Source organism: Halictus rubicundus, chromosome 9, assembly GCF_050948215.1.
Source record: "Halictus rubicundus isolate RS-2024b chromosome 9, iyHalRubi1_principal, whole genome shotgun sequence".
Classification (NCBI taxonomy): domain Eukaryota; kingdom Metazoa; phylum Arthropoda; class Insecta; order Hymenoptera; family Halictidae; genus Halictus; species Halictus rubicundus.
In genome coordinates, this window is record NC_135157.1 from 16957817 (window position 1) to 16984352 (window position 26536).

General features: G+C 46.3%; 2 protein-coding genes across 5 annotated transcripts; one reads left to right on the forward strand and one right to left on the reverse strand.

Moving 5' to 3' along the window:
- Nucleotides 1–310: 310 nt before the first annotated feature.
- On the forward strand, nucleotides 311–22272 carry Lana (laminin subunit alpha). Of its 2 annotated transcripts, none has more exons than XM_076793789.1 (20): nucleotides 311–823; nucleotides 5442–5588; nucleotides 7632–8039; nucleotides 8219–8432; nucleotides 8515–8724; nucleotides 8821–9093; nucleotides 9350–9487; nucleotides 9618–9890; nucleotides 10076–10375; nucleotides 10720–10878; nucleotides 10972–14051; nucleotides 14161–17829; nucleotides 17993–18530; nucleotides 18720–18818; nucleotides 18909–19112; nucleotides 19207–19373; nucleotides 19941–20177; nucleotides 20335–20494; nucleotides 20664–20891; nucleotides 21200–22272. In XM_076793789.1, exons 1-20 carry the CDS (start codon nucleotides 605–607, stop codon nucleotides 21466–21468), a joined length of 10992 nt encoding a protein of 3663 aa, XP_076649904.1. In that variant the 5' UTR covers nucleotides 311–604; the 3' UTR covers nucleotides 21469–22272. The 2 variants fall into 2 exon arrangements, with proteins under 2 accessions (XP_076649904.1, XP_076649905.1); XM_076793790.1 differs by having other exon boundaries at nucleotides 312–823; nucleotides 18723–18818.
- Elgi (E3 ubiquitin-protein ligase NRDP1 elgi) lies at nucleotides 22248–25603 on the reverse strand. 3 transcript variants are annotated; one of them, XM_076793819.1, is made up of 3 exons: nucleotides 25452–25603; nucleotides 24446–25051; nucleotides 22248–24309 (listed from the first exon to the last, which is right to left on the reverse strand). In XM_076793819.1, the coding sequence occupies exons 1-3, from the start codon at nucleotides 25539–25541 to the stop codon at nucleotides 24040–24042; spliced, it is 966 nt and encodes a 321-aa protein (XP_076649934.1). In that variant the 5' UTR covers nucleotides 25542–25603; the 3' UTR covers nucleotides 22248–24039. The 3 variants fall into 3 exon arrangements, with proteins under 3 accessions (XP_076649934.1, XP_076649935.1, XP_076649936.1); XM_076793820.1 differs by having other exon boundaries at nucleotides 24446–25033; nucleotides 25452–25585; XM_076793821.1 differs by having other exon boundaries at nucleotides 24446–25059; nucleotides 25452–25561.
- Between the last annotated feature and the right edge of the window lie 933 nt (nucleotides 25604–26536).

Below are 26536 nucleotides of genomic sequence, written 5' to 3' on the forward strand. Positions count from 1 at the left end.
GCACGTGTGCTGAAGTGGTCCTTGGCTGTAGGGGTAACATATTTTTTCTGAGAATCACACATGCGAGATACACACATGAGAAGACACACGTGAGATATGCACACAATTCAAGAGTAACAATGCCTATCCCCAAAGTTTCCTAATATTTTAAATTTCCGAGGTCGGGATTGTTTCTTGTGAGCTCAGAAAGAATCGTAGATGCTAGTACAGGGCCGTTGACGGGACAGTAGCGGCAGCATATGGTTTGTGAAGCGTGTGTGCGGCGCTGCGTGGACCACGATGGGCTCTCCACCCGCGCCGCCCCTCTACCATGACCGGCAGCCGGTCCTCGGTGACCTCCGATCTGTCAGTCTGCACCGAGAAGCCGTTCGGGCACCATCAGCAACCGGGCGTTTCTCTCGCGGCGTTCTCCTCAGGAGGGAAAGGGAGAGAGAGGGGAGGAAGAGATCTAGAAAAGGAAGAAGAAGCGGAGAGAGAGAGGAAGAGGACAGAGTGCGTCTCTTTCTTAGCTGGCAGGATCGCTGGACAGGACACGCGGTGGAAGAGGATTGAGGAAGAGGAGAGGTGCCGACGGTGGCGGGCCTGATCTCTGTCCACTGTCAGGATGCCGAGGTGGTTGCTGCTAGCTTCCCTGGCCTGGCTCCTGCTGATCCACCAGGCCAGCAGCGAGATCCTGACGCCGCCTTATTTCAATTTAGCCGAGGGCAAGGAAATCATCGCCTCGGCCACGTGCGGCGTCGACACCCCCGGACCTGAACTATACTGCAGGCTCGTAGGCGCGAACGCTGATCAACACGAGGACATCAATCTCATTCAGGGACAGGTTCGTATGCGCTTGACACTCGCCAAAATTTAGCTCCGATCCTTTTCGACCGCTTGCGCAAATCCAAAGAAACAAGAACTGTATAACACGTTCGTCGCCGCGTCACCCATCTGTGGGTGACGGAATTATTTGTGCAGGTTTTAAAATGAATTTTTACGTTGATATATTCATTGTACTAAACTTGATTAGGATCTGAAACATGCAAGAAAGTTGGAGGATTACTCGGTATCATACATTTAATTTTGTGCAATTTTTATTTAATTATATAACTTACTTTGATTTTATGGAATTTTGGGGGTTTCTAGTTGGGCGTTCAAAGTGTTAAGGGGGTATTCTGGTGTTCGATTTTTTTTCAGCAAAACTATTGAACTTTTTGCATTTGGATTTGGCACAAATATTCATTGGTGTTTGAAGTACACGTGCGATTTATTTAAATGAAAAATAATCAAAATTACACGAGTTACACATTTTTTTTGTAGACAATGTTTTGAAAAACATGGATCGACCGTATTGGTCACTCTACTGACCGGAAACGAAAAAATGAAGTTGTTTATTAATCAGTATGAATGATTTTAGCTTGAATGAAAACGGGTTGGTTGATGAAATTAATGTTGGTTGAACAGAACGTTAGCACCGAATGATATAAACGTATGTACGGCATACGGACACGTCTAAATATTTATACAAGCGGGTAGAGTTAACTGCAGCTAATATACATAGCTAATATACAATGTATGTGGAGAAAGAGTGAATAATAGATAACGTTTAAGCTTCGTTGATTCACGCTACTTTTACTCGTACTTTTTCACCTATCTTCCGCGATAGCAGTCTTATCAATATTATCTATCTTCTATTCTGAGACGAAGACGCGACATTTATTAAATAGCAGAATAAACCAATGAAAGGTAATTGCAGTGATAAGGTAGCAAATATTCATGAGACGAGAAAAATTAATTGCAATTCGTGCAGTGCAATTATTTTCGGTATCTAGAAAAACAGCAAAGAGGATCAGATTCGCAAAACAACGATGTTGTTCGTCGCAGATATAGTCGGCAAAGAAGCCACAATTTAACGGATTAATGCACATATTAATTAGACAGAATTGCGGACAGAATGAGTGCGTAAAATTTTCCGCACTTCAGAGGATTGATCAATTAAAAATTGTCAAGAGAACATAGAAATATTGGCGTAGCAGGCCGAAAGTATAGTTCGCTCTGATTTTTGGTCGGCTCGACAGACCGGAGTCGGATTTTATCTGTGCTAGTCCTTCGAGTCCAAAAGTTTATCAATCCCATGGCAACCGGTCGCTTGCTCAACTACTTCCTTTTCGTCGGTAGTCGAACGAGAGAGACGAAATCAAAACCGAAGTAACGAACGATCGCGGCGTGTTGCGGACAATTTGCAGAATATATTTTAGCCTGGTCGGCCGCGAGCAGATTAATCATCGCATAACTTTCTTCTTCTCTCTACGCGTGTCGTTTCAGCGGTTAGTATCCCCTCGACGGTATCGCGCTCGGAGCAAGCGATAAGGGAAGATCGCGGTAAACGTTTATGCGAGCCAGCGTGAATGAAATCATACGCGAACGAGAATGCCTCTCATTAATCGACGCGTAACGAGTTAGCCATTAACGAACGGAGGAGCCATGTGTCGGGAATCGCGTCGTCGAACTGCGATTATGCCAAACGCGCCCCTTAATTATTATCGACGCGATCCGGAGTATCGTCGGAAAATTGCCGATTTATTATAAATATACAGTACATTATAAATTTCTGTGTTACTACAGGAACAGGTTTTTCTTCAATATTTAACTCCTTTTTCTGAACCTGTTTAGAAAAATGTCCCACGATAACGTTAAATCAAAATAGGGTAAGGGACCCGATTACTCTGCCTATACTGATTCTACTTATTTTTAAAGCATGATGAATATTAAAATATATGCGAAGAACAATTTTTTGCGACTTTGACGATTTGCAGAGGATTTGTTTTTGTTTATTCTGTATGGAAGGTATTTGCGAAGGCTGGGTAGAAGTTGTTGAAAGCGGAGGATCATTTACGGACGCGTCTAATGATAATAACAAAGCAATAGGATTCCGAGTAAATCCGAGAGACTGGGCTTGCGTAGAGATAACCGGAGTAATCCAAGAAGATAATTGCTGTCCTCTCGACCGAATATTACCCCCGGACATTGACGTGAGAACCGTCGGCCTGCGAATCAGGACAAAGAGGCCCCAAGGGGCCGCTCTCCACCAAGGATATTCTGGCCGGTGTCTTTTTTAGGGACTTCCTGAGAACCAGTCCGGAAGATCTAGTCTATCGTTCGTCGCCTACGACGTACCGCGATAAAATATTGCTGAATTTCGCGACCATAGATCCGCAGCATTCCCATTTGCTGGGAATAAGTGTAATTAATACAGAAATTGGGCCCCTCGCTCTAATTCTGCCAACACTACCGTAATTTTCTAATCAATGAATTTTCTCCCCTCCTTGAATAATTTTGCTAAGCTGGGCTAATGCATTGAAGCTCTTAAATCCTTTAAATCGCCTACGACGAACCGCGATAAAATATTGCTGAATTTCGCGACCATAGATCCGCAGCATTCCCATTTGCTGGGAATAAGTGTAATTAATACAGAAATTGGGCCCCTTACCCTAATTCTGCCAACACTAGTTTTCCCGTAATTTTCTAATCAATGAATTTTCTTCCCTCCTTGAATAATTTTGCTAAGCTGGGCTAACGCATTGAAGCTCTTAAATTTCTTAAATCTATCTGCTGCTTTAAACTGCACCCGAAGCAGAATTAATTAAAAAATGGCTCGTCAAGTGTTATTAAATGGGGAATGTTAGAAGGGTCGTCTCGAGTATAATTCAGCGATATCATTCGATTTTCTTGCTCTCGACTTTCAATCGGAATCTTCTATCACAGTTCTTGGAAGCGTCGTGAATTATCAATTCCGAGGATTGACCTAGTCTTAGAAAGCCATGATTCACAGAGAAGAATTGCCTGAAAAAGCGTCTTGTCGCAATTTTGTGGTTGGCGTTTCTTGTGTCGTCGTAACTACACTTGCACAGCGAAATGTAGCAAAATCTGGAGCGTGCAAACAGATTTATCTTTTTGCGATTGTTCGTAGTGTGGATAGTCGGAACGACAGTGTAAACAGGAAACAATAGACCAACCTATGCGAATTATTGTGTCCAGTGTTACTAATAACTGGACTGCAAAATCTTCCAGCTCTGATAGATTATTTCTGTTTCTTCTTTTTAACGAAAATCGAGATTAACGTTTGTCGTTGGTATTTCTAATGTATCGGAATGAAAATAAAATTGTGTTGGCACAGAATCACCAGTTTTATAACTTTTCGGAGACTCGTACGAGCTATAAAAATATTTCCCTAATATCGAGAACCCCGTGATCAATGGTGGTTTCTTCTACGGCGTTACGCGTATCTATTCATGCGGGCGAAAGAAAACGTGATGTAGACTAGAAGTGAGAGGGCTGATAAGGATCGGCCGATAACGGTGACCTCTCGATAACACTTGACCATCTCCTCTCTTCAAATTCCGAACGGTCTAACTGACACGAGCGTGTCCCATAAAGATTCGTCTTTGGGTCTAAAAATCCGTGACTCCTAGCAACGAATTTATTTATCGCAGAAAGAACGACCGCCACGTTCTTCCCTTCATTCCCACCGGTTTCTCGCAACGCGTGAAATTATATTTTTAGATTTTCTATGCGCCAGGGCAGCGCATCGCGTACACATATTCACGCTTATCACAGTTTTCCCTAACGAGCGATAAAGATAATTGTTGTTATTGCTGCCGGGGAAAGAACTGATTTTTCTCGAGAAAGTCGGAACACTGTCCGTGGTGTAATTTCAATTGATGCAATTTTGTTTTCTTTTTTCTAATTAGCTCCGGAGATCTTGGGTCATTTACTGGTCTATTTATAGTACAGATTAGGTCGAGTCACAAGAGCGGGACAGAGAGTTTATGAACGCGATCTCTGTATTTTTTTGTTTAAGATTGTTGTTCCCGGGCTTCTGTAACGATTAAGTAACTCGCGATAACCGGACTGCGGATGTTTATGCAAATACCGATGTTTACGGGGTGATTCGGAGAAAGTGGAACTCTTCGCTCTCCAGTTTGCAATTTTCCACACTTTTAGGGAACAGTTAAACCCTAAACGGACCTTCACAATTATGTTATATTCAATATTCATCTCTATCGAAACGCAGTGAGTTAGTCCAAATCTTATCTAAATCTACAAATAGGTAATTAATAGTTACGCATTAAATAATTATTGAGTGGGGCTGCATCGGCTGCAATAGTTTACTCGAGGGTTAAAGAGGACCCTGAAAATTTAGAAACGACGCGGTACAGTAGGTTGCCCCACAATTCTGCAACTGTTGTCGAGTACAGCGTGGTAAATGTGTCGTCATTCGTTCACAAAGGCTGAAAATCTGAAAAAAAAAATTGATAAACGAAGAAGACGCGTAAGCCACGCATCGAAATCACCGGCGCGGCGTGACGCTTCACGTTCGAATTCCCGAGTTTTCGCGTACAGCCGCAATCCCGTCGTAGACATGAAATCTAATACGTTGTTTATACGTATGTGCGCAGGTATGCGATTACTGCGATCCAGAGAACCCGGAAAAGATGCATCCGCCGGAGTATGCGGTCGACGGAATGGAAACCTGGTGGCAATCGCCACCGCTCTCCAGGGGAATGAAGTACAACGAGGTGAATCTGACGATCAACCTGGGACAGGTGAGTGCCCGATTGCCAAAAAGCTAAATAACAAATTGTTTGTACCCTGAATTCTCTCAATTCTATTTGAACCGTGATCGTTTCGTTCAAAAAAATAGTACGATAATAGACTTATAAAAGTTTCTCCGGAAAAGAAAAGAAATTCACCCTTTGCACTCGAAGCCATTTTAACTCTGAAACTAAACATTTCTTCCGACCTAGAATATTTCCCTTCTATACATATTTTTTCGTGTTATACAGACGAAAATGGTGCAATTTACTCGTACGGTACTGAAATGTTTTTAGTAATTTATTAAATACAAACACATTTAATAATGTAAACAATATTTTGAAGAATGATACAGGAGTGCTAAGGGTTAAGTCTTTAATTTTTCCAGGGTTGAAAATATTGTACGATCACGTTTGTTCGGATCGGCGTAGGATCGATGAATCGGTTTGTAGGAAACGCGCGTCCGAGAAAGGACAGCGCGTCGAAGACGGGAAGAGTGAGAATTAATGACAGCAGGAAACAATGAGCCTGTGGAGTAAGCGCTTTATCTGTAACAAATTGCTTTATCAAGCCGGTAGGCGTTTTCCTGCGAAGCGGGAAAGAATTATCATCGCATTGCTTCCGGAGGACAATAGAAAACACGGGTTTTAGGGAGCGGGGAAGAAAAATTCTGCGGACACTCGCCTTTCTCCCTGTCCAATTCTGAACAGCCAGCCATCAAATAATACAATCACAATTTTCTCTAATATTAATTTAGTTCAGTCTTTTATTCTATAAAATAATGATGAAACGCTTTAATGCATAAAACCTTTGGAAAATCGCCATATGGCACAAGACTGCCGATTTTATGGCGCATTCATGGCACAAATGAACAGACGAAACACAAAACCGTAAAAACAGAAGAATTTCCAACTTCTGTTGCATTAACCCTTAGCACTCGAATGGCGACTGTAAGGCGCCACTAAAAATTCCTGTATCATTATTCAAAATATTTTTTACATTATTAAATTTGTTTGTATTTCATAAATTACTAAACTTTTCAGTACTGTACGAGTAAATTACACCATTTTCGTATGTATAGCAAGAAAAAATATGTGTAGAAGGAAATTATTCTAGGTCGGAAGAAATGTTTCGTTTTAGAGTTAAAATGGCTTCGAGTGCAAAGGGTTAACTTCGCAGTCTATCAAAATGATTAAGAAACGAATGTGTATCACGAACGTGTTAGTTGTCGTAGGGCGTGATTCCCTGTAAAATAAAATTGTTCAACGGGCCTCGAAGCTGCGAGTTAGCGAAAAATCGAAAATTGAGCATCGCCGGGCTTCGGAAGGGTGAAAGACCCGGCGAAAATTTCACGCCTCGAGGAAACGTGCGTGCACGCCTAGCCAAGTTCCCCGGGGGTTATTGTCTTTTCGCTAAACAGATTCTCAGAAGGACTCATTTACGCTCTTGCTCGTGCGTTCCCGACCACGTGTCCGGGAATTTCGGAGCGGTGCGACGCTTCCGAAAGCCCGACGGGCCCGGCACATGTGTTCCTCAGTCCTCGGTTTTTGCCCGGAACATCTGTTTTTCCAGAGAAACTCCTCGAAAACAATGCGCTCTGCGTGGCATTTCACGCGAGAAAAACCTCGAAAATATTATTTTTCACCGCGGCGCAGCCGATCGAAACATCTGAAAAAATTCCTGAACAATACCCACACCTATGCACCGATACTATAAAAATATAAACGCCGCGGCTCTTAAGCTTCGATGCGAAACCTGCATTTTCCCGATATTTTTGAGAGGATCTCCAACTTCAAAATTAATTGCGGTACATGCACCCGAGCGTAAGACATCTGTTCGATTTCTCCCAGAATCCCGATTTCCCTAAATCGGGAAATAAACCTAAAACTAATTTTTTCCATTTTACTCCTCCCGATCGAGGTATCTTACAATGATTTGTTCAATCTATTTCGGTCAGCTGCGAGTAACAACGGGAGGGCCACAAATGAGTTTGCGCGGTTAATAGGAGCAACAAACTGTGAGCAGATTTGTTAAGAATGTTGTTTTCTGTGCAGGAGTTCCACGTGGCTTACGTCTACGTCAAGATGGGGAATTCTCCGAGGCCCGGGCTCTGGGTGTTGGAAAAGTCAACGGACTACGGGAAAACCTGGTCACCCTGGCAATACTTCTCCGACACTGCGAACGACTGTCTGACATACTTCGGCGTGGACAGTTCCAAGAAGATCACAAGGGACGACAGCGTGATCTGCACGGTCGAGTTCTCGCAGATCGTTCCACTGGAAGGCGGAGAGATACCGATCTCCATTTTAAACAATCGCCCGTCCGCGACGCACTACTTCAATTCGACTCTCCTGCAAGAATGGACCAGGGCCACCAACGTCCGCTTCCGGTTCCTCAGGACGAAGAACCTGCTGGGGCACTTGATGTCCTTGGTCAGGGAGGACCCCACTGTCACCAGGAGAGTGAGTGTCCTGCAGACATTAAGGGAGCATTCCTAGATTATTATAGTTGTTGGAATCACTCCACTGTTAATTTGATCCTAGGAAGTCTTCTTTCGGTACAACAGTAAACAAATAATTAAGCGATTCGATAGAATCGGGACACCCTGTGTTCTTGTCGTCACCGATCCGATCTCTTCCAGTACTTCTACTCGATCAAAGACATCAGCATCGGCGGTCGGTGCATGTGCAACGGTCACGCGGACACCTGCGACGTGCTGGACCCGAAGTTGCCGAAGAAGCTGTTCTGCAGGTGTCAGCACAACACCTGTGGACCTCAGTGCGCGACCTGCTGCAAGGGGTTCGAGCAGAAGAAGTGGCGGCAGTCCACTGCTGTCAAGAAGTTCACCTGCGAACGTGAGCAGAGATTTATTTCACAGCTTCGTGGATCAACGTCAAGCTATTTTGAATCATCGTTGTTCCTTCTTCTGCGTCACAGCGTGTAACTGTTTCGGTCACACGGACGAGTGCGAGTACGACCCAGAGATCGACGAGAAACACCTGTCCTTGGACATCTACGGGAACTACGAGGGCGGAGGCGAGTGCAAAAACTGCAGGGACAACACGGAGGGCATCAACTGCAACCGCTGCAAGCCGACGTTCTACAGGCCCCGGGGCATGCCTCTGAACGCCACCGACGTCTGCCAACGTGAGGAATTGTTTTACATTCTGTTTTCAAGTTGATCAGGTTTTATCCACTTTCGTTCAATGATCTACCTTCTTTACTGGTCTTCCTTGTGCACAGCCTGCAATTGCAACAACTTCAACTTGACCGGAAACTGCGCGGAAGAGACGGGCACCTGCGAATGTCGCAAAGAGTACAGATCACCGAAATGCGACAGTTGTAACGACCGGTACTTTGGTTATCCAAACTGTGTGCCGTGCCAGTGCAACGAGAATGGTACCGATGGTAATTACTGCGAGGCCATCGACGGCTCCTGCCCCTGCAAGCTGAACTACGCCGGGCATTACTGTAATCTCTGCGCGGAAGGCTATTACAATTTCCCGGACTGTTCCCGTAAGCCCCTAAAATCTACTTTCTTGCTGTAGGATAGTAACAATGTTAATAAAATACTGCTAAAGATGTTTGCCAATCGAATTCACTTCTCTTAGTAACCCTTGGGTTAGCTAGACTCGTTCAGACCATCTCTTATGTACAAATGAACCAAACTTCTATCGTCTAAAAATTATCGGCAATTATGCCTTTGTTAACAGATAAGTGATTGATTTATTCAGCATTTGGTCAATTCTAAAACTTCTTGTCCATTTTACAGCTTGCGACTGCAATCCACAGGGATCTCACAGCGACATTTGCGAGGTGGTATCCGGCAACTGTACCTGCAAGAACAACTATGGCGGCCGGACGTGCGACATCTGCGAGGATGGTTACTTCAACTACCCCGTCTGCTCCTGTACGTGTTTAAAGAGACAGTGATACTCAAAGAAGATAAAAGAACTTATTTCAATTGCTTCAGAAAATATTGATCTTATAAATTCGATGATTACAATTCCACTGGTAACTTGTTAACGATACTTTTCCAGTCTGCAACTGCGACACTCGAGGAACCGTACCGGGCATCTGCGACAAATCGAGCGGTGCCTGTATCTGCAAAGAAGGATATGGTGGCGCGAGATGCGATCAGTGCATCAGCGGGTACTACGGGTATCCGAACTGCAGGCCTTGCAACTGCAGTTCGGTGGGGTCGTCGGCGATCACCTGCGACGTGACGGGCAAATGTTCCTGCCTGACGAATTTCGCTGGGAAAACTTGCGACCAGTGCAATCCCGGCTACTACATGTACCCCGAGTGCATGGGTATATAGTTTAGTATATTTTCAGCCCGATTGGCCCTAAGAAACGGCCTAATTTCTAACTCTGAATTTCTAAAATTCTAATTTTTCTTAACCTTCATACTATTTTAAATTAGTCCCGCCTATTATTGTCCTAGCTTAATATTCCTCTCGATCGGTTGGTTGACACCCGTATTTTCTTGACCGCAGCCTGCGAGTGCGACAGCCATGGCTCCATAGGCACCTCCTGCGACGCGGAGGGCAAATGCCAATGTCGAGAGAATTTCGACGGGTCTAGGTGCAGCCAGTGCAAGGAAGGCTTTTACAACTTCCCCACCTGCGAGGGATGCAACTGTGACCCAGCGGGTATCGTCGAGACCTTCCTGGGATGCGGCTCTTTGCCTGCCGGCGAGCTTTGTCAGTGCAAAGACCGCGTGCAGGGACGGATCTGTAACCAGTGTAAACCGCTCTTCTGGAACCTGCAGCCTTACAATCCTCAAGGTTGCGAAGGTGAGCTTCCAACGGGAAATGGTCGTTTAAGCTTCTGGAAAGTTCATTCAGTCGAATGATACCCCCCGGAGAATAGTATGAATAGAGGACAGCCCTTTTGCACGGTCAAGCAATCCCGAAATCCCTTCTTCTCACTCTTACTCGCACGACACTTAGGTTCCTTTTATGAATCTTTTCTCCGGAAACGGTAAGGCCCAATTTTCTGAAATTTGACACATGCTAGAAGAGTACATTCTCTGGCAAGCTCTCGGAATTAATAATAATTTAGTTGATCTTCCGCTAATGTATTTTATACTTTAACTTCCTTCGACGAGGATTCAAAATTTTAACTCATTATTTTCAAGAGTGTCGCTGCAATATACCGGGTGTCATTGGAAATATTGGCGAGTGCGACACGAAGAGCGGCCAGTGTATCTGCAAGCCGGGTGTAACAGGCAGGAGTTGCGACCAATGCTCGGACGGCACCTATAATCTCCAGGAAAGCAACTTCTTTGGCTGTTCAGGTGTGTACACCTCGTTTAACTACAAAGTCTCGTCGAATTAGGATAACTGAAAACTAACGACGATCGTTTTAATATAAATCCCTCGTCCCCTAGACTGCGCCTGCGACATCGGTGGCTCAGTGAACCCGATCTGCGACAAGCAAACGGGTCAGTGCCAGTGCCAGCCGCGAGTATCCGGTTTGACCTGCAACGAGCCATTGAAAGCCCACTACTTCCCCACTCTTCATCAATTCCAATACGAGGTGGAAAGTGGTAAAACGCCGAGCAACAGCGACGTCCGCTACGACTTCGTCGAGGAGCGGTTCCCAGGCTACAGCTGGAAAGGTTACGCAATATTCGGTTCAGCGTTGCAAGATGAGATCATCGTGCCAGTTTACATCCAGAAGTCATCGCTCTACCGGATGGTCCTTCGCTACGTGAACCCGAACAACGAGCAGATCCTGGGTACAATAACGATCACGCCCGAGAATCCACCGGGAGTGGAGCAACAATTCAAGGTCAACTTTAAACCATCGGTGAAACCGTCGTTCGTGACGGTTGCCGGGGCGCAGGGCAATCATCCGGTCCCGATGGTGATGGATCCTGGCCGCTGGTTCTTCAGGATCGCCACGAAGAAGAACCTGTTCCTCGATTACTTCGTCCTTTTGCCGTCCGAGTATTACGAAGCCTCGATCCTGACACAGGATGTGAACATACCTTGCGTGGTGGGGTCCAGAGGACTCTGCCGTCATTACGGCTACCCGAACCTGACCAAGTTCGACTCCGTCCACGGAGCTGGCGGGTTCCTGAACGAGAAGAACGTCAGGATACCTCTGACCGAGTACTTTATCGAGAGAGATGTCCTGGAAGAGATCGACCGGGACGAGGTGCCTTTGATCAACGAAGAACAGGAGGAGATACATTTTGATCTGACGGTCTCGAAGCCTGGTCCCCACGTTCTGCTGGTTACCTACGTTACGCCGAAGAACGAGCAGGTCACCTCCACCTTGCTGATAGAGGCGAACTCGGTCGGCAAGGGGAAAGCTACGCTCTACCCCTGCAAGTACACCAGCATCTGCAGACAGGTGGTCACGGATGCCCAGGGCAGAGTCGCGGCCATTAACTTCCCCTCTAATTACGTCAGTCTCATACTAACCGGAGAGCCTAACTCAAACGTTGCTATAGATTCCGTGGTGGCTATTCCGTACAGCCAATGGTCTCTGGACTACGTGAAGCCGAAATCGATCTGCGTGAGAAAGGACGGTGTCTGCGTTAAGGGTGAGTACCCAGGTGCCGCGGACGCCAAGAAAATTGAATTCGAGAGCGTCACCATGGTCCCCGAGGCAACCAACAAACCGTTCGGCATCTACGACAACGCTACCAGGCTGATCTACCTGGACGACACCAATACGATGGTCGATATTCACGCTAAAGTGTTCCAGCCCGGTGACTACACCTTCGTGGTCCAATATTACCAGCCCGACTATCCGGAGTACGAGTTGGACGTCTTACTGCAAAACGGGAAGTTCTACGAGGCGAAGATGGCGGTGCCCCATTGTCCCAGCAACAGTGGATGCAGAAGCGTCGTTAAACAGGCTGACGGTAACATCAGGTTCCAGCTGATCGAGAACTTTGTGATCACGTTCAAGGAGAGCGCCGGGAACGGCATCTGGCTGGACTACATTCTGGTGATCCCCAGCGAACAGTACAACGAGAAGGTTCTCAAGAAGATACAGTTCGACCAGACCAAGGAGTTCATTAAGAAATGCGGCTACAATCATTTCTACGTGAACAAGACCGAGGAGGGATTCTGTAGGGACTCGATCTTCTCGTTGACGGCGAATTACAACAACCGCGCGTTGCCCTGCAACTGCGACATCAACGGCACGATCAGCTTCGAGTGCGAGGAGTTCGGTGGACAGTGTCCCTGCAAGCCTAACATAATCGGCAGACGCTGCGAGATCTGCAAGACCGGGTTCTACGGTTTCCCGAACTGCAGACCCTGCAACTGTCCTGTCACTGCCTTCTGCGAGCCGGAGACCGGAGCTTGCCTCTGTCCGCCCAGGGTAACCGGCGAGCTCTGCGACCAGTGCGAGCCGGGAACTTATGGTTTCCATCCCATAATCGGCTGCGAGGAGTGCAACTGCTCCCCTCTCGGCGTGGTAGACGGGAACCTGCAGTGCGACCTCTTCAACGGCAGTTGCAGCTGCAAGGACAACGTCGTCGACAGACAGTGCGACAAGTGTCAGGCCGGCTTCTCGCATTTCCCGCACTGCGAGAGGTGCGATTGCGACACCAGAGGCACCACAAACGACATCTGCGACCAATACACCGCCGAGTGTTTCTGCAAGGTGAACGTTCAAGGGTCCGCCTGCGATATATGCAAAGAGGGCACCTTCAACATACAAGAGAACAACGAGGAGGGTTGCACCAAGTGTTTCTGCTTCGGGAAGACAACCAGATGCGTCTCAGCGGACCTCTTCAGGTCCCACGTGTCTAACATGACCAACTGGGGACTGGCTGTCTCCAGCGAGAAGTTTGGCAGTCTGAAGTACTTGGAGTCTGCGGCGAGAGAGTTCAACGAGACCAGCATAGCTACCATTCTGACTGAGAACGACACCTTTGGACAGGTAGTCTACTTCTCAGCGCCCGACGCTTATCTGGGCAGCCAGTTGACCTCTTACGGGGGTCTCCTGAACTACACGGTGCACTACAACACCGGGCCGTTTGGCAATGCTGTCAACGCGCCGGATGTGATTCTACAAAGCGGTGAGACTGTTCTGGTTTACTATGCAGAGGAACAACCGCCCTCGTTCATGGACTTCCAGTCCTCTTTGGAGCTGGTGGAGACCAACTTCTTGACCCAGAATAAGCTCAGCGCTACCAGGGAACAGTTGATGGTCGTTCTGGAGAATCTCGAAGGACTGCACATCAGAGCCACCTACTGGAACCCTAGCATCATGGCCTCGCTGTCTTACGTGACCTTGGACACGACGACAGAGTACTATTCGCCTCATAACGTGCCAGCCAGCGGCGTAGAAAAGTGCCTATGTCCGCCGAATTATCAGGGATTGTCCTGCGAGGAATGCGCGCCAGGTTACTATAGGGTGCAGTCCGGACCCCATGGAGCTTGCGTGAAATGCGAGTGCAACGGGCATTCGGACACCTGCGACGTCAACACTGGAATATGTACGGTAAGTCCCTCACGGTTGTAGGACCTCTAGTCTAGAGGAACTTGAGCTTAAGCGGTTGCACGACGAAGACTACAATTCCTTCTTTCCTCAACAAATTTTCTGTTCACAGTCCTGCGAGCACGATACAACAGGGGATCACTGCGAGTTCTGCCAGCAGGGCTACTACGGCAACGCGACAGGAGGAACTCCGACGGACTGTCTGATTTGCGCGTGCCCTCTGCCAATCCCGTCGAACAATTTCGCGAGAGGTTGCGAGGTGAACGAGGAGGGCAACAAGATCAGCTGCGACTGTCTGCCAGGTTACTACGGTGCCCGTTGCCAGGTGTGCGCTTCCGGTTATTACGGCAACCCCGAGTCGACCGAGGACTTCTGCAAGCCCTGCCAGTGTTCAGGGAACATCGACACGAACCAGGTGGACGCTTGCGACTCCATCACCGGCGAATGTCTGCAATGTCTGAACAACACTTACGGGGAAGCGTGCAACCTTTGCGCGCCAGGATATTTCGGCGACGCGATCAGCAGGAAGGACTGTAAGAGTTGCGTATGCGAGGAGTGCGGTTTGGAGCACTGCGACAGCTACACCGGTAAATGCTTCTGCCACGAGAACGTGATAGGAGAGAACTGCGACCGTTGCGCCGACGATCACTATGGCTACGACAGCTGCGACGGCTGCAAAGCCTGCGAGTGCGGCGAGGCGTCCGAGAGCAGCCAGTGCAACGAGTCTACTGGACAATGCAAGTGCAAGCCGGGCGTGACGGGCCGTAGATGCGACCAGTGTATCCCTGGCTACTGGAACTACGGGCCCGAGGGATGCACATCCTGCGGTTGCAACACCGGTTACTCGGTCGGCGTGTCCTGCAACACCACCACAGGCCAATGCAGTTGCTTGCCAGGCGTGATCGGAGAGAAATGCGACCACTGTCCCTACAGATACGTTCTCATTCCGGGGCAAGGCTGTTTCGCCTGCGACTCTTGCACGGGAGACCTACTGGACGTGACCGACGATCTGTCCCATCTCCTCGACCCTGTCTTCAGGGACTTCAACGCGGTGGCCGAGAGCCACTTCACGAATCAACGGCTGAAGTTCATCAGCGACATGGCGAACTCTTTGTATCCGGAAGTGGAGCTGATGGATCCCAGCAAGGTGAATTTCCTGCCGGTGCAGCAGCAGGTGCACAAGCTCAAGTCCGACATCTCGAATCAGAAGAGGGAGATCGAGTTCATGGCGGAGGACAGCGAGAAGTGGAAGGACGCCGCGGGGAACACGCTCGAGAACATGATGAATTTCGAGTCGGACGTGGTCAAGGAGATCGAGCTAATCCGCTCGACGGTCTCCGAGATCGAGTCGTTGGCTTTGAGCATCGAGCTGGGAACCGGCGCCAAGGTGGACAGCGCGCTGAAGGAGGCGCAGGAGATCCTGAAGAGGATCCAGGGGGTGTCGTTCGTCAACTTCCGGGACCGAGCCACCGACCAGGCGGATCACGCGAATATCCTCGTGTCGGAGATGTCCGAGTACAATGTCCCCGTGAACAATCTTTCTGTTATCGCGGAGAACCTGAGCAGCAGGATCAAGAACGCGACCGGGAAGTTGGACGACCTGCTCGACATCAGTTGGAGGGCGCAGGAGCTGGCCAGCAAAGCTGACAGGCTGAACCAGGAGACTAGGATCACCTCCGAGACCGGGTATTTCGATCTGGTGAAGAACGCTGTCGCTGATGCGAACGAGGACATCGTAGGCGGGATGTTGCTGAATGGGAACGCCAGCGAGGCGTTGAACGTGGCTGAAGAGAACGTCGAAACCTTGACGAGGAGCGTCAAGGAGGATCCAACGGCGATGCTGAACGAGACGATTTCGCGGAACGACGAGATGCTGGAGGACCTGCTCGTCCCGGTCGAGCAGGCCGTCAAACACGCCAATTATCTTCACACTAGATCGGTGGATCTGGACGGCTTGCTAACCGACACCAGGAAAACAGACGCTGTTAGAGCCGTCTCCGCGTACAGAGACATCGGAGCGGCAATCGCGGATGCGCAGGACGCAGCAATGGAGGCCGTTCACCTTGCCAACAACGTAACTGCTCTATCGAATGGTATGGAAAAGAGGCTGCTAGACTCGAGGGACGATTCCTCGAAGTTGCTCGAGCTGGCCATGAATATCTCCGACGACATCAAGGGTAAGAAGGATCTGGACAACGCGCAGGAGGACCTAAGCACCATCTTCAGACAGAACAAACGCAACAAAGATCTGTTGGACTACATCGACAAGGTCCTGTCGAACATGCCAGCGCCGCTCTCGGAGACCGCTCAGAACGCCATGGACAAGGCCAGAGACGTCGAGCGTAACATCATGAACGCTATCGATAGCGTGCACGGTGTGGTGAACAAAATACCCGAGGATCTCAAGGACACGAAACAGCTGTCCAAGGACATCTCCGAAACCGACCGAGACGTTTCTCAGGCGATGAAGCAACTGGACATCGTGGATAAACATCTTCCGAATATCACGGAGATGCTGTACGGTCTGGACAACAGTCAGAAGACGATCGAGGTCCAGGGTAATGATTTGCAGAGCAAGATCGAGGCGTTGAAGAGCAAGATCGCGAACGCGAGAGAGCTGGCGGACCGGTTCAAGACCGGGTTGACGTTCTACAGGAACACCACGTTGGAATTGAAGAATCCTGAGGTCCTGCCACTGCTGGCAACGTCCACCAAGGTGTCCATGTACTTCAGGACCAACAACACTAACGGATTTTTGTTGTACTTGGGTAACGAGGACGACGGTAAAAACCCTAGGTCGAAGAGCCACGACTTCATGGCGTTGGTGATCGAAAGCGGCTACCCGGTGCTGATCATGGACCTGGGCTCGGGACCGGAGAAGATCAACAACAGCAAGTTCGTGTCTGATGACGTTTGGCGACAGATCGTCGTTGACAGGACTAACAACAACGTGAAGCTAATCGTCCGGGAGGACGTCGGCGAAGGGAAGGATCAGTTGTTCACGAAGGACCACGAGCTGCAAGGCTCGCACACCATTTTCGACGTGGATCGGGATCACTCGAAGCTCTTCGTGGGCGGGTACCCTTCCTCGTTCAACATGCAGGACGCGGTTGTCGCGTCCTCTTTCGAGGGTGAGATGGAGGAGCTGGTGATCGGCGATGTTCCCGTGTCCTTCTGGAACTTCATCGACGGCGAGAACAACGAGAAACCGGCGGTAGAGAGGGACAAGCTGATCAACTTCCAGCCCAGCACCGGGTACAGGTTCGATAGGCACGGGTACGCTATCCTCAGCAAGAACGCCTCACATATCATCTGGCAGAAGGAGAGGTTCAGCATCAAGCTGAACTTTAAGACGTTCACGGAGGACGGTTTGATATACTTGATGGGAAAGGGCAAACAGTTCTTATCCCTGGAGATGAGGAACGGCTATGTGCTCTACCAGTTTGATCTTGGAGAAGGAGAGACCAGTCTGAAGTCCGCGAAACGGTACAACGACGGAAACTGGCATAATTTGGAAGCGTTGAGGCTGGAGAAGATGGGAGCTCTGAGGGTGGACGGCGTCGACACGGCCAGCAGCAAAGCAGCTGGCGGCAATAAGAATCTCGCGTCTTCCGATCATCTTTACTTCGGAGGGTATCCACCCAACACTAGGCATCCTTACGAGCTGGTGACCAACGATGGTTTCGAGGGCTGCATAGACGATGTTGTCATCATGGACACTGTGGTCGACCTGACCCGCAATGTTCAGGCGTTTGGAGTCATTCCCGGCTGTCCAGTTCGGGTAATTGAATACCCCTAACAGGGGCACAGCTACTAATATACATACCTATCTACAGAAAATTAAAGAAAAATCGATTTTCCATTTTATCGACTACGATGCACTTTCTTAAAAAATCTGAAAAACATTCATAACATTGCTCTCAACAATTTCGTGTCTCGCACAGTTCGCCAGTCTGGTATCCTTCGAGGAGAACATGCCGGGTTACGTGAGGTGGCCGAACATCACCGTCAAGGACAGGCTGAAGATCAACCTGAAGTTCAAGACACTAGCCGCCGACGGGCTGATCTTCTACGTGAGCGACCCGGAGAGCGGTGCGGTCAGTTTCCTGTCCCTGCTCGACGGAATCCTGGTGTTCAACAGTCTAGGCGAAGCCCTGAGGACAAGCTCTTCCGGTATCAAGTTCAACGACAACGAGTGGCACGTGGTCACGGCCACGCACTCGAGGAACTCGTTGCAGCTCGACATCGACGACACCAAGAACTACATGACCGACGTGCCACCGCCAGTGCTGGACATACCTCTCGGTAGCTTGTTCATTGGCGGTCTGTCGGCTACGTTTGGCATCCCCAAAACCGGAGAAATGACGCCGTTCGTCGGCTGCATCGGAGACACAACGTTGAACGGAGCCATCATCAATTTCGCGAACACGACCGAGAGGCCTCATGCCTTCTTAGGGAAGTGCAAGGGCGGAGAACCCTCTGGTGTGTATAGTAAACGATTGCGGTACACCTGTTAGATCATCCCACGAACAATGAAAAGTCAATCGCTTGCACTGATCTAATAGACATTGAACAAACGACGAGAGTTCTTTTTGTTTGGGCTTGCTACCTTGCTGTAGATTAAATTCTTCGATTATTTGAGAATGATCTAAACGGCCATTTTTCCCCAAGCAGGTACACCTGCCGTTGTCGAACCAGAACCGGACGTTCTGCCTCCGCTGCTGCCCACGGAAAGTCCAGAAGATAATATTGAAATGTCCACCCAAATCAGTGAGTACGATCTTATCGATAACGATTAGACGGACGTTATCGATCAGCGTTATAGAATAATCGAACCTTGTAATCTTTTCGACCCGGCAGACATCATCGACGTTGACCTGAGCAAAGACATAGACGAGGAGGAGCCTCCTATAGAGGGACGCCCTCATGAACACGATGAAATCACCACCACCACCGAACCAACAACTTCCACGACCCAGGCGCCGTCGCTGCTGTACGTGGACGAGTGTAGATTGCCTTATTATCCTGCGACTGATCCTGACTTGGACAATTCCTGGAGATTCGGTAAAAAGAACTCTAATTTTGGAGTTCACCTATCCCCCGATTCAGCGCTAAAATGGAAAAGAGAGTAACAAGAATCTGTCGAATGTTTGTTCAGGTACTGCCAGATACAGCAGGCTGGAGTACAGGTCATTGAACGGAAGGTACAAGGACAACTACAACATCCAGATCGACGTGAGGACGGCGGCCGACGAAGGAATCATTTTCTACGCCTCTGACCTAAACGATCAGAACCTGATAGCTGTGTACGTCAGCGATGGAAAGGTAAAGCGTCTAGAAAGCGATAAGCCTGATAACGGATTCGAAAGTATGCTTATCACCGGACTGTGTGGATTTTATGCATTCATAACAAAAATGAACAGACGCAATTTAAAATAGTAAAAAGATTACAAGGATTCAAGAATGTCGACGTACTGTCTTTAACGTGTGAAAATTATTAACACTAGATTTGCGGGACCCGTCAAAATGACGGATTCTAATATTTTTAATTTACGAATATTGAGACTGTAAAGATGCATCCCTGAGGAATTATTCAACACATTGATTTCTTTGGATATATATTATTAAAAAGATGACCACAAATTTTTATAGATACAATCATGTTATTTTTGTAAAGTAATGTAACATAGTCATTTTTAGTGCTCCGTAAACCTAGTGTTAATGGGGAAAATAAATTTGATTTTGCGTCCATTTATCGCGATCCGTATGGAACCGGTAGATGTTTGAGATCGTTATCATGTTGCAATACACGAGTTGTATGTAAACAATTCCAATGAACCCGTGCAGATACCGTGTGGAAGATGACTGATCTTCTTTCTCGAATTCTTCAAGGTACACTACAAGTTCGATTGCGGATACGGGCCGGAGTTGTTGGTCAGCGAGAAGAAAATTAACGACAACGATTGGCACTTGGTGGAGTTCAAGAGACGGGAAGGTACCGGAGAACTGATAATCGACGAGAAGTATACGATTTCCAGCGGCTACGTGGAAGGGACCATGAACGTGATCCCGCCGTTCTACGTGGGCGGAGTTCAGCAGGATGCTTCCGGCAAAGTGTTCAACATGATCGTAAGAGGATTCGAGATTTAGTTGGCTAGCTATTAATCCATTACAGATTATTCCATAATCTTTGGAAGTCTACGGGTCCATGGCCGAGGATTTTTTTATAGATCCTTCAACCGTAACAATCATAAACCTCACTCACGTCAACTTTGGTTGGTTCCAGGGTACGAACAAGACGTTGAACGGATGTCTGCGCAACTTTATGGTGAACGGGCAACCAGTTGGCGAACCAATGAACAAAGTGGGCGTGATCCCTTGCTCGCAGAAGGTCGAACCAGGATTATTCTTCTACCCCGGAAACGGCAGCAATTTGTTCAGAGCGGGTGCGTATAATCATTCTTATTTGTACCCGTAATTATGAAAGTGGTGTAAGTTACTTCCATATTTATCCGCGGAGACTTTACGTTTACTTTACTGTTTTTTTTTTTTTTGTGGATAAACGCCTCGTGTACAGCCAAGGTTCTTTATTAATAAGAGAACGTGTAATTTCAGTGGACAGATTCACGGTCGGCAGAACGGTCGACATCCAGATGGACATCAAACCGCGCTCGACTTCCGGTCACTTGTTGTCCGTCCACGGTAAACGGGATTACTTGGTCCTAGAAATGGTCAACGGAACCGTGAAGTTCCTCATGAAGACTGCGAAGGGGTCCATAGAGACTTCGTTCGAGCCGACGAACCCGAACTCCTTGTGCGATGGCAACTGGCACAATATTCGAGGTAATCAATTGTTTCAAAATCTCTTGTTCGCATCATGTAGTAAATCAATTGCTCGAACTTCTAAAAGAAAATCCAAGTCGTATGGTGCAACGTTAAAAAAGTTATTGTCTTCTTAAGGGTGTCCGAATATTAATAAAGGTCGTCCCTGTTTTCTAAACAACAAGACAAATACAATTACTATCTTACGAAGGTCGTTCAAGGTCATTCGAGCAGAGAAAATTCTTGAACTCGTGAAATGGTGGTCGTGAAGGCTAGATAATGGATTAAAGATGTAAAAATATGAATTGTTTATTGTGTTTCATGTGCAGCCGTGAAACAGAAGAACGCCGTGTTGTTGTCCGTGGACCACAAAGCGGCGCAGCCTGGAATCGGTAGTAAAAATGTGGCGGGTGTTCTATCGAAGCATCCGATCTTCATCGGAGGTCATCCGATGCTTGGAAAGAGGTTGAGGGGAAGCACGTCGCAAGCACAATACGTCGGATGCATCACGAAAGTGCACATCAACATGCAACCCATACGTCTAGGTCCGGAACGCGCTTACGGACGAGTAATCACTGGCGTGTGTCCAACGATATAAGAATCTCGAAAATCCGTGGGTCGGAAACAGATCACCATAGCTTTTCCAATTATTTTTTTTTTCTCGAAAAATCTTCCAATCACCCTTACAACATATATGTTAAATTTTGGAAATCTCATAGGCGTATTACGCGAGAGAGGAAGAATGATGTTATACTATATAGCTGAAAAACAACGATTGGACTTAAACTCATAGAGTTAAACGATTCCTATCAATTGTATTTGTTTGTTTGTTTTTTTTTTTATACACGAAGATGTATATTTTTTATTAGCGATTAAGATAATTAAATATAAATTGGAATCGTCGTATACATCGAGTGCCATATCTCAGGGCTGAGCCATCGTGATCGATTCAGAGACGTGTGTCAAATATTTCCAATATGTGCCTTTTGTAGAATTTTCGAAAAATTCTTCACATTACGACCGGGTATACAAAAGACTGAACACGTTGTAATGATCTTTCCATCTTTTATAGTGGAATATTGAACTTCGTATACCTACAACAAACATCAATGGTTATTTAAGCGCTCAAGTGAACTGTTGTACCGTAGCTCGTGTTAGGTGAATTTTGTCGGATTTTAAAGTTAACGATAGTTGTTCGTGTGGTATCGTAACACTCAACCAAAGAAGAACATTATACTTATAATAACAGTTATAAGTTATGTAATATCGCTTGAAAGCATTGTATCATTTACTTTTCTCGTTTAGAAAATGCGTTTTTAGTCAATTAAGACGGAAATGAACGAGATCACGTAATTAAGAATATTCACGGATTCAGTCTTTTTCTCTCTCTCTCTCTCTTTTTTTTAAATAAAATTTACGCAAACTACACTTTTACCGTTAGTAGAGAAAATTGTGCTAGTAGTTAATTTACATACTTTAAAGACACGTTATAGTGTGAGAAGGATGCAATACTCTATTTAATTTTCCATTTGATTTTATTGCATATTTTTTATTATGACGTGCGAAAAATAAAATAAAATAAACTATGTAATAAACGACTTACAATACACAAAGATCAAACTCATTATAATCATAACAACTATCAACCTGTGTATAAAGCTGCCTATAATCTTTGAGTACGCGTATTAACTCCAAAAAAAATGTGCTGGTCGATGATTAATGTATTGAGTACTATGACCGTAAAGTCGATATCACAATGGACCAGAAAATTTTTATTTATAATTATCTAAGGAGTAATAAATCACTTTATAAAAATTATTGCAACCAATCACTCATTACTTAACACATCGAAGTTGCGGGCTCAATTCATCGAGCTATTCAAAAATTCGAACATGTCGAAAAAACATAAAAGAATAATTAACAATTCGGTGCTGTTATCTGCGCGATGACACAGCACATTGTGACATTCAATGATCTCTATCTCGTACAGTAACATACTTGTGCAAAGACGAAAAAAGAACTAGAATAACCACTACTGTGTATTTCTTTATTAAAACCCGAAAGAGTAGATATTTCTCTTAAATTATGTGTTTCACAAAGACTACGTAAAGAAATGATGATGACGATGATGTTTGATACACAGCGAACAAAATAAACGTACTCGCGGTACTCAAAATAAATCATCCGAACTGCAGAGGGTTATTCTCGATTGTTATTCCGTATGTTTCTTTCGGTGTACGTGTTCGTTGAAATACTTTGTTCGAATACTACTATAAATAACGTTACGAAAGTAAGAAGAAAAATTCCTCTCCTCGACATATTTGAGACTTATCTTTTAGAACACATTCAAATCTTAATAGTATCAATTACCATACCGATAATTTCTATTCTTTTGTTGCTTACACGTCCAAAGGTATTATAGCAAAAACCACTTCTATAATACCTGAAAGACTTCTATGTGTATAAAAAAAAGTTCCTGAAATCGTTCGAGGAACAGTCGCTCCGTTGAAAAGTGGGCGAATAATCGAATTTCCGGAAATGTACATACAGAATCTTCACCGTTCCAATGATGAGTAGAAAAGCTGCGGACTATTTGTCAGACGATTTCACGAACTTCGTCGATGCAGTACAATAATGGCTTCCATAATGCACGGCTCTTGTGATTCCCGCGGTACGTGTTCCCCATCGATTACCAATCTGTTCGAAATTCTACTTCCGTGTTTATCATCGAATAAATCACATTACCATTTTGACGATACGAATTTTAGTTCATGAGAGTTCCAGTCTCTAGGGCCCCCGGCAACGGGAATTAGGTTCGCGAACCCCTGAACTGTGCGCACCGCGAGAGTCACTACTGCAGTATATCACAGTGTAACGATCCAGACACAATCAATTAGACGTATTTGTTACATGGCAATTGTAACTGTACAATCGTGTTTATCACAAATGGCTGTACGGCCGTTTGCTCGCATTCAATACTTTTCAAACGATATCCTGCGTTACGGATGCTCAATACAGACATATTCGGTAAATATCCCGGTATCTGCGCGTAGTTACAAAGATATCCCCATACTCCTTTGAAGATTAATCACGGGTGATTGTTAACAAACAACAAAATAAATGCACATCAAAATATCATCCACGCGTGGTGCAGCGTCCGTGTGAAATATTACTCAATGCCGTGCGCGAAGATCATCACTAATCCAGGCTGAGTGGTCATGAACGCTGGCATGTGCTTGTTGTCGCAGTGGAGGACCACCACCGCTTGTTTGCCGGGTAATCGTTTGCAAATGTAGCCGCTGTACAATCGCCTGTTCTTCTGTCTGGTTTCGAGAGAGTGCAGTCCGGAGGGCCAGTTGTTCTCGTGACAATTTTCCATCAGCTTGTCGATAGCGTGAAGCGGGCAGTCGGATCTTGACAGGGTCTTTTTTACCATCGCCTGGAAACGAAAGTGGTATTTAGAAAACTTTGAGCTCATTTAAACGGACAAGATACGGGTGTGGAAACCGTTTATGAAACATAGTATCATAAAATCCCTATTGGTTTCTTCAAAAGCGATTTTTTGTACATATTACCTGTAAGAATTCATCGGGCGTGGAGATCATCCCACCCCACCTGTTTATTTTTGCCAGAGGGAGACTAAGAGACCACCTCGCGACTTCCCTGTCCTCTGGCTTCGATATGGCCAAGCCCGACGTAGGATTTCCACATTTTAGTAAACTAAGAATATTATGAATCACACGTATCTCCCTCTTGTTCTCCGCTATTTGCAACTGTTGTGTGCTCATCTCGCGTTTCATGTCCATGAGCTTCTGTTCCTGGGTTTGTATGATGTTCCTCAGCTCTCTGACGCAATTGTGATCCTTCAGCTCGTTCTTCGGAATAACAACGTTACATCCCTGTTCGCAGAGCATCGGTCTGTCCGGATTGTATTTGCATTGCTCCAAATGGGACGCCAGGCTGTTCAGCTTGACTATCTCCTGACAGCCGTGCGTAACATTGTCACAACTGATGCAGAGGCGGGCCAACAGGTTCCTCAAGATTCTGGGGGCCACTCTGAGCTGCGTGGTGTCGATTGGTGTCCGGTCCAGGGGGCAGGTCGCCTGTCTTTTGATCCATTCGGTAATGCATGTACGACAAAAAGTATGCTCGCATTCAGGCGCCTGCAACATATTGCTCACCTACGATTCTTTAAGCGAAACCAAACGTTTTCGGCAACCGTTGTAAACGATAAAACGGACACGCACAAGCAATGCAGTCTACTTCGAACCGAAAACAAGAAACGATTGAACCAGGCACGACGATGGTTACGATCGTTTTGACAGAACGGATGTTGCAAAAATTTTGTGTCGGGAATAGATTCAAGATTCTGGCAAGTGTTGCTGGCAAAGTAGGCGAAAACGTTGAATACGATGAGGAGCAACGATTGCTGGCAGGATACGAGAAGTATGCTCGCGTTGATCAACGGAAACGGAGTATTATTGTGGAGGAAAAAAAAAGTGAGGTTAGTTTTGTGTAAACGTACGAAATAGGCCAATCGAGAACGTTCGAAACGTTCACCAGCGAAAAGGAAGACAGTACCTGGACTGGGTCTTCCAGGACCCCGGAGCATACCGCGCAAATTAGTTCCTGGTCAACTTCGCCCTGAAATCGGGTCACGTCGAACCCCATATTGCCTGCTCGCTATACTTCTGGTACGGGCGGGTGTAATCGAACGCGTCCCACTCCTCAGCTGGTTGTGACTCAGTTTATTCGAGAGTAGTGGTAGAGTACTATCGACGGCACTATCGATAATTATCGACGATAATCGTCATCGAAAATTATCGATAGTTATCGATGGTTATTTGAAATAAATTGTGGGACGGTATCCATGAACTTCTGATCTTTTAATCTGAAAAATGTTGCTCAAGCTATGTCGCTAAAGATAGACGAGGCATACCAAAAAAATCATTACTTGAATATGTTGTTATTACAATAAAAAGATAATATTTGGATTTTGGAATTCTAGAAGAACTGTTTCCGATTGTTGTCGAGACAAAGCGATCTTCTATTTTCTCATTTTCACTGTGGTACCGTAACTATTTGCATATCGCAATGTACCCATCATAAAGTTTAATCTTTCAGCTTTTATTTAGTCCTTTTAAAGTTTAAAAATATTAACAGGAATGTATTGAAATATTATTTCTACTTAAACGCAGATGATTCTAACCGTGTATTCCATAAGATGCAGTGTAAATTCCGGCAAGAATCAGTTGCTCCGTATAAACGTCCGTACAGCGCCATTTCATGCAGCGGCAAAACGCTCAAGCTTGTCGCCAAATTTACCGACAGAGAGAACTTACCTTGTAGAATTAACACGTAGCGCCATCCGGTGGTACGTTTCTGTACTAAATTATGTGAAGGTTCCGGTATTGTGTCACAGATGGCGCCGCCATGCTAGAAAAGTTCTCCGTCGGTAAATTTGGCGACAAGTTTGAGCGTTTTGCCGCTGCATGGAATGGCGCTGTACGGACGTTTTACAGATAAAATGATTCTTGCCGGAATTTACATTGCGTCTTATGGGAAAAACGGCACGAATCATTTCACTCTTAAACAACAATACTATTACAAATAAATACGATACTTTTCCGTTGCTGTTTTTTAATGTTACAGGAGTTAAATGAAAG

Excerpts from the sequence above, each read along its gene's own strand:
- Elgi (XM_076793819.1), bottom strand. The coding sequence starts at position 25,541 with ATGGGGTTCGACGTGACCCGATTTCAGGGCGAAGTTGACCAGGAACTA. Across the intron at positions 25,052-25,451 it reads TCCTGGAAGACCCAGTCCAG|GTGAGCAATATGTTGCAGGC; the intron begins GTACTGTCTTCC and ends AAAGAATCGTAG. Across the intron at positions 24,310-24,445 it reads CGCCCGATGAATTCTTACAG|GCGATGGTAAAAAAGACCCT; the intron begins GTAATATGTACA and ends TTTCGTTTCCAG.
- Lana (XM_076793789.1), top strand. The coding sequence starts at position 605 with ATGCCGAGGTGGTTGCTGCTAGCTTCCCTGGCCTGGCTCCTGCTGATC. Across the intron at positions 8,433-8,514 it reads CAAGAAGTTCACCTGCGAAC|CGTGTAACTGTTTCGGTCAC; the intron begins GTGAGCAGAGAT and ends TCTGCGTCACAG. Across the intron at positions 20,495-20,663 it reads CAGCAATTTGTTCAGAGCGG|TGGACAGATTCACGGTCGGC; the intron begins GTGCGTATAATC and ends GTGTAATTTCAG.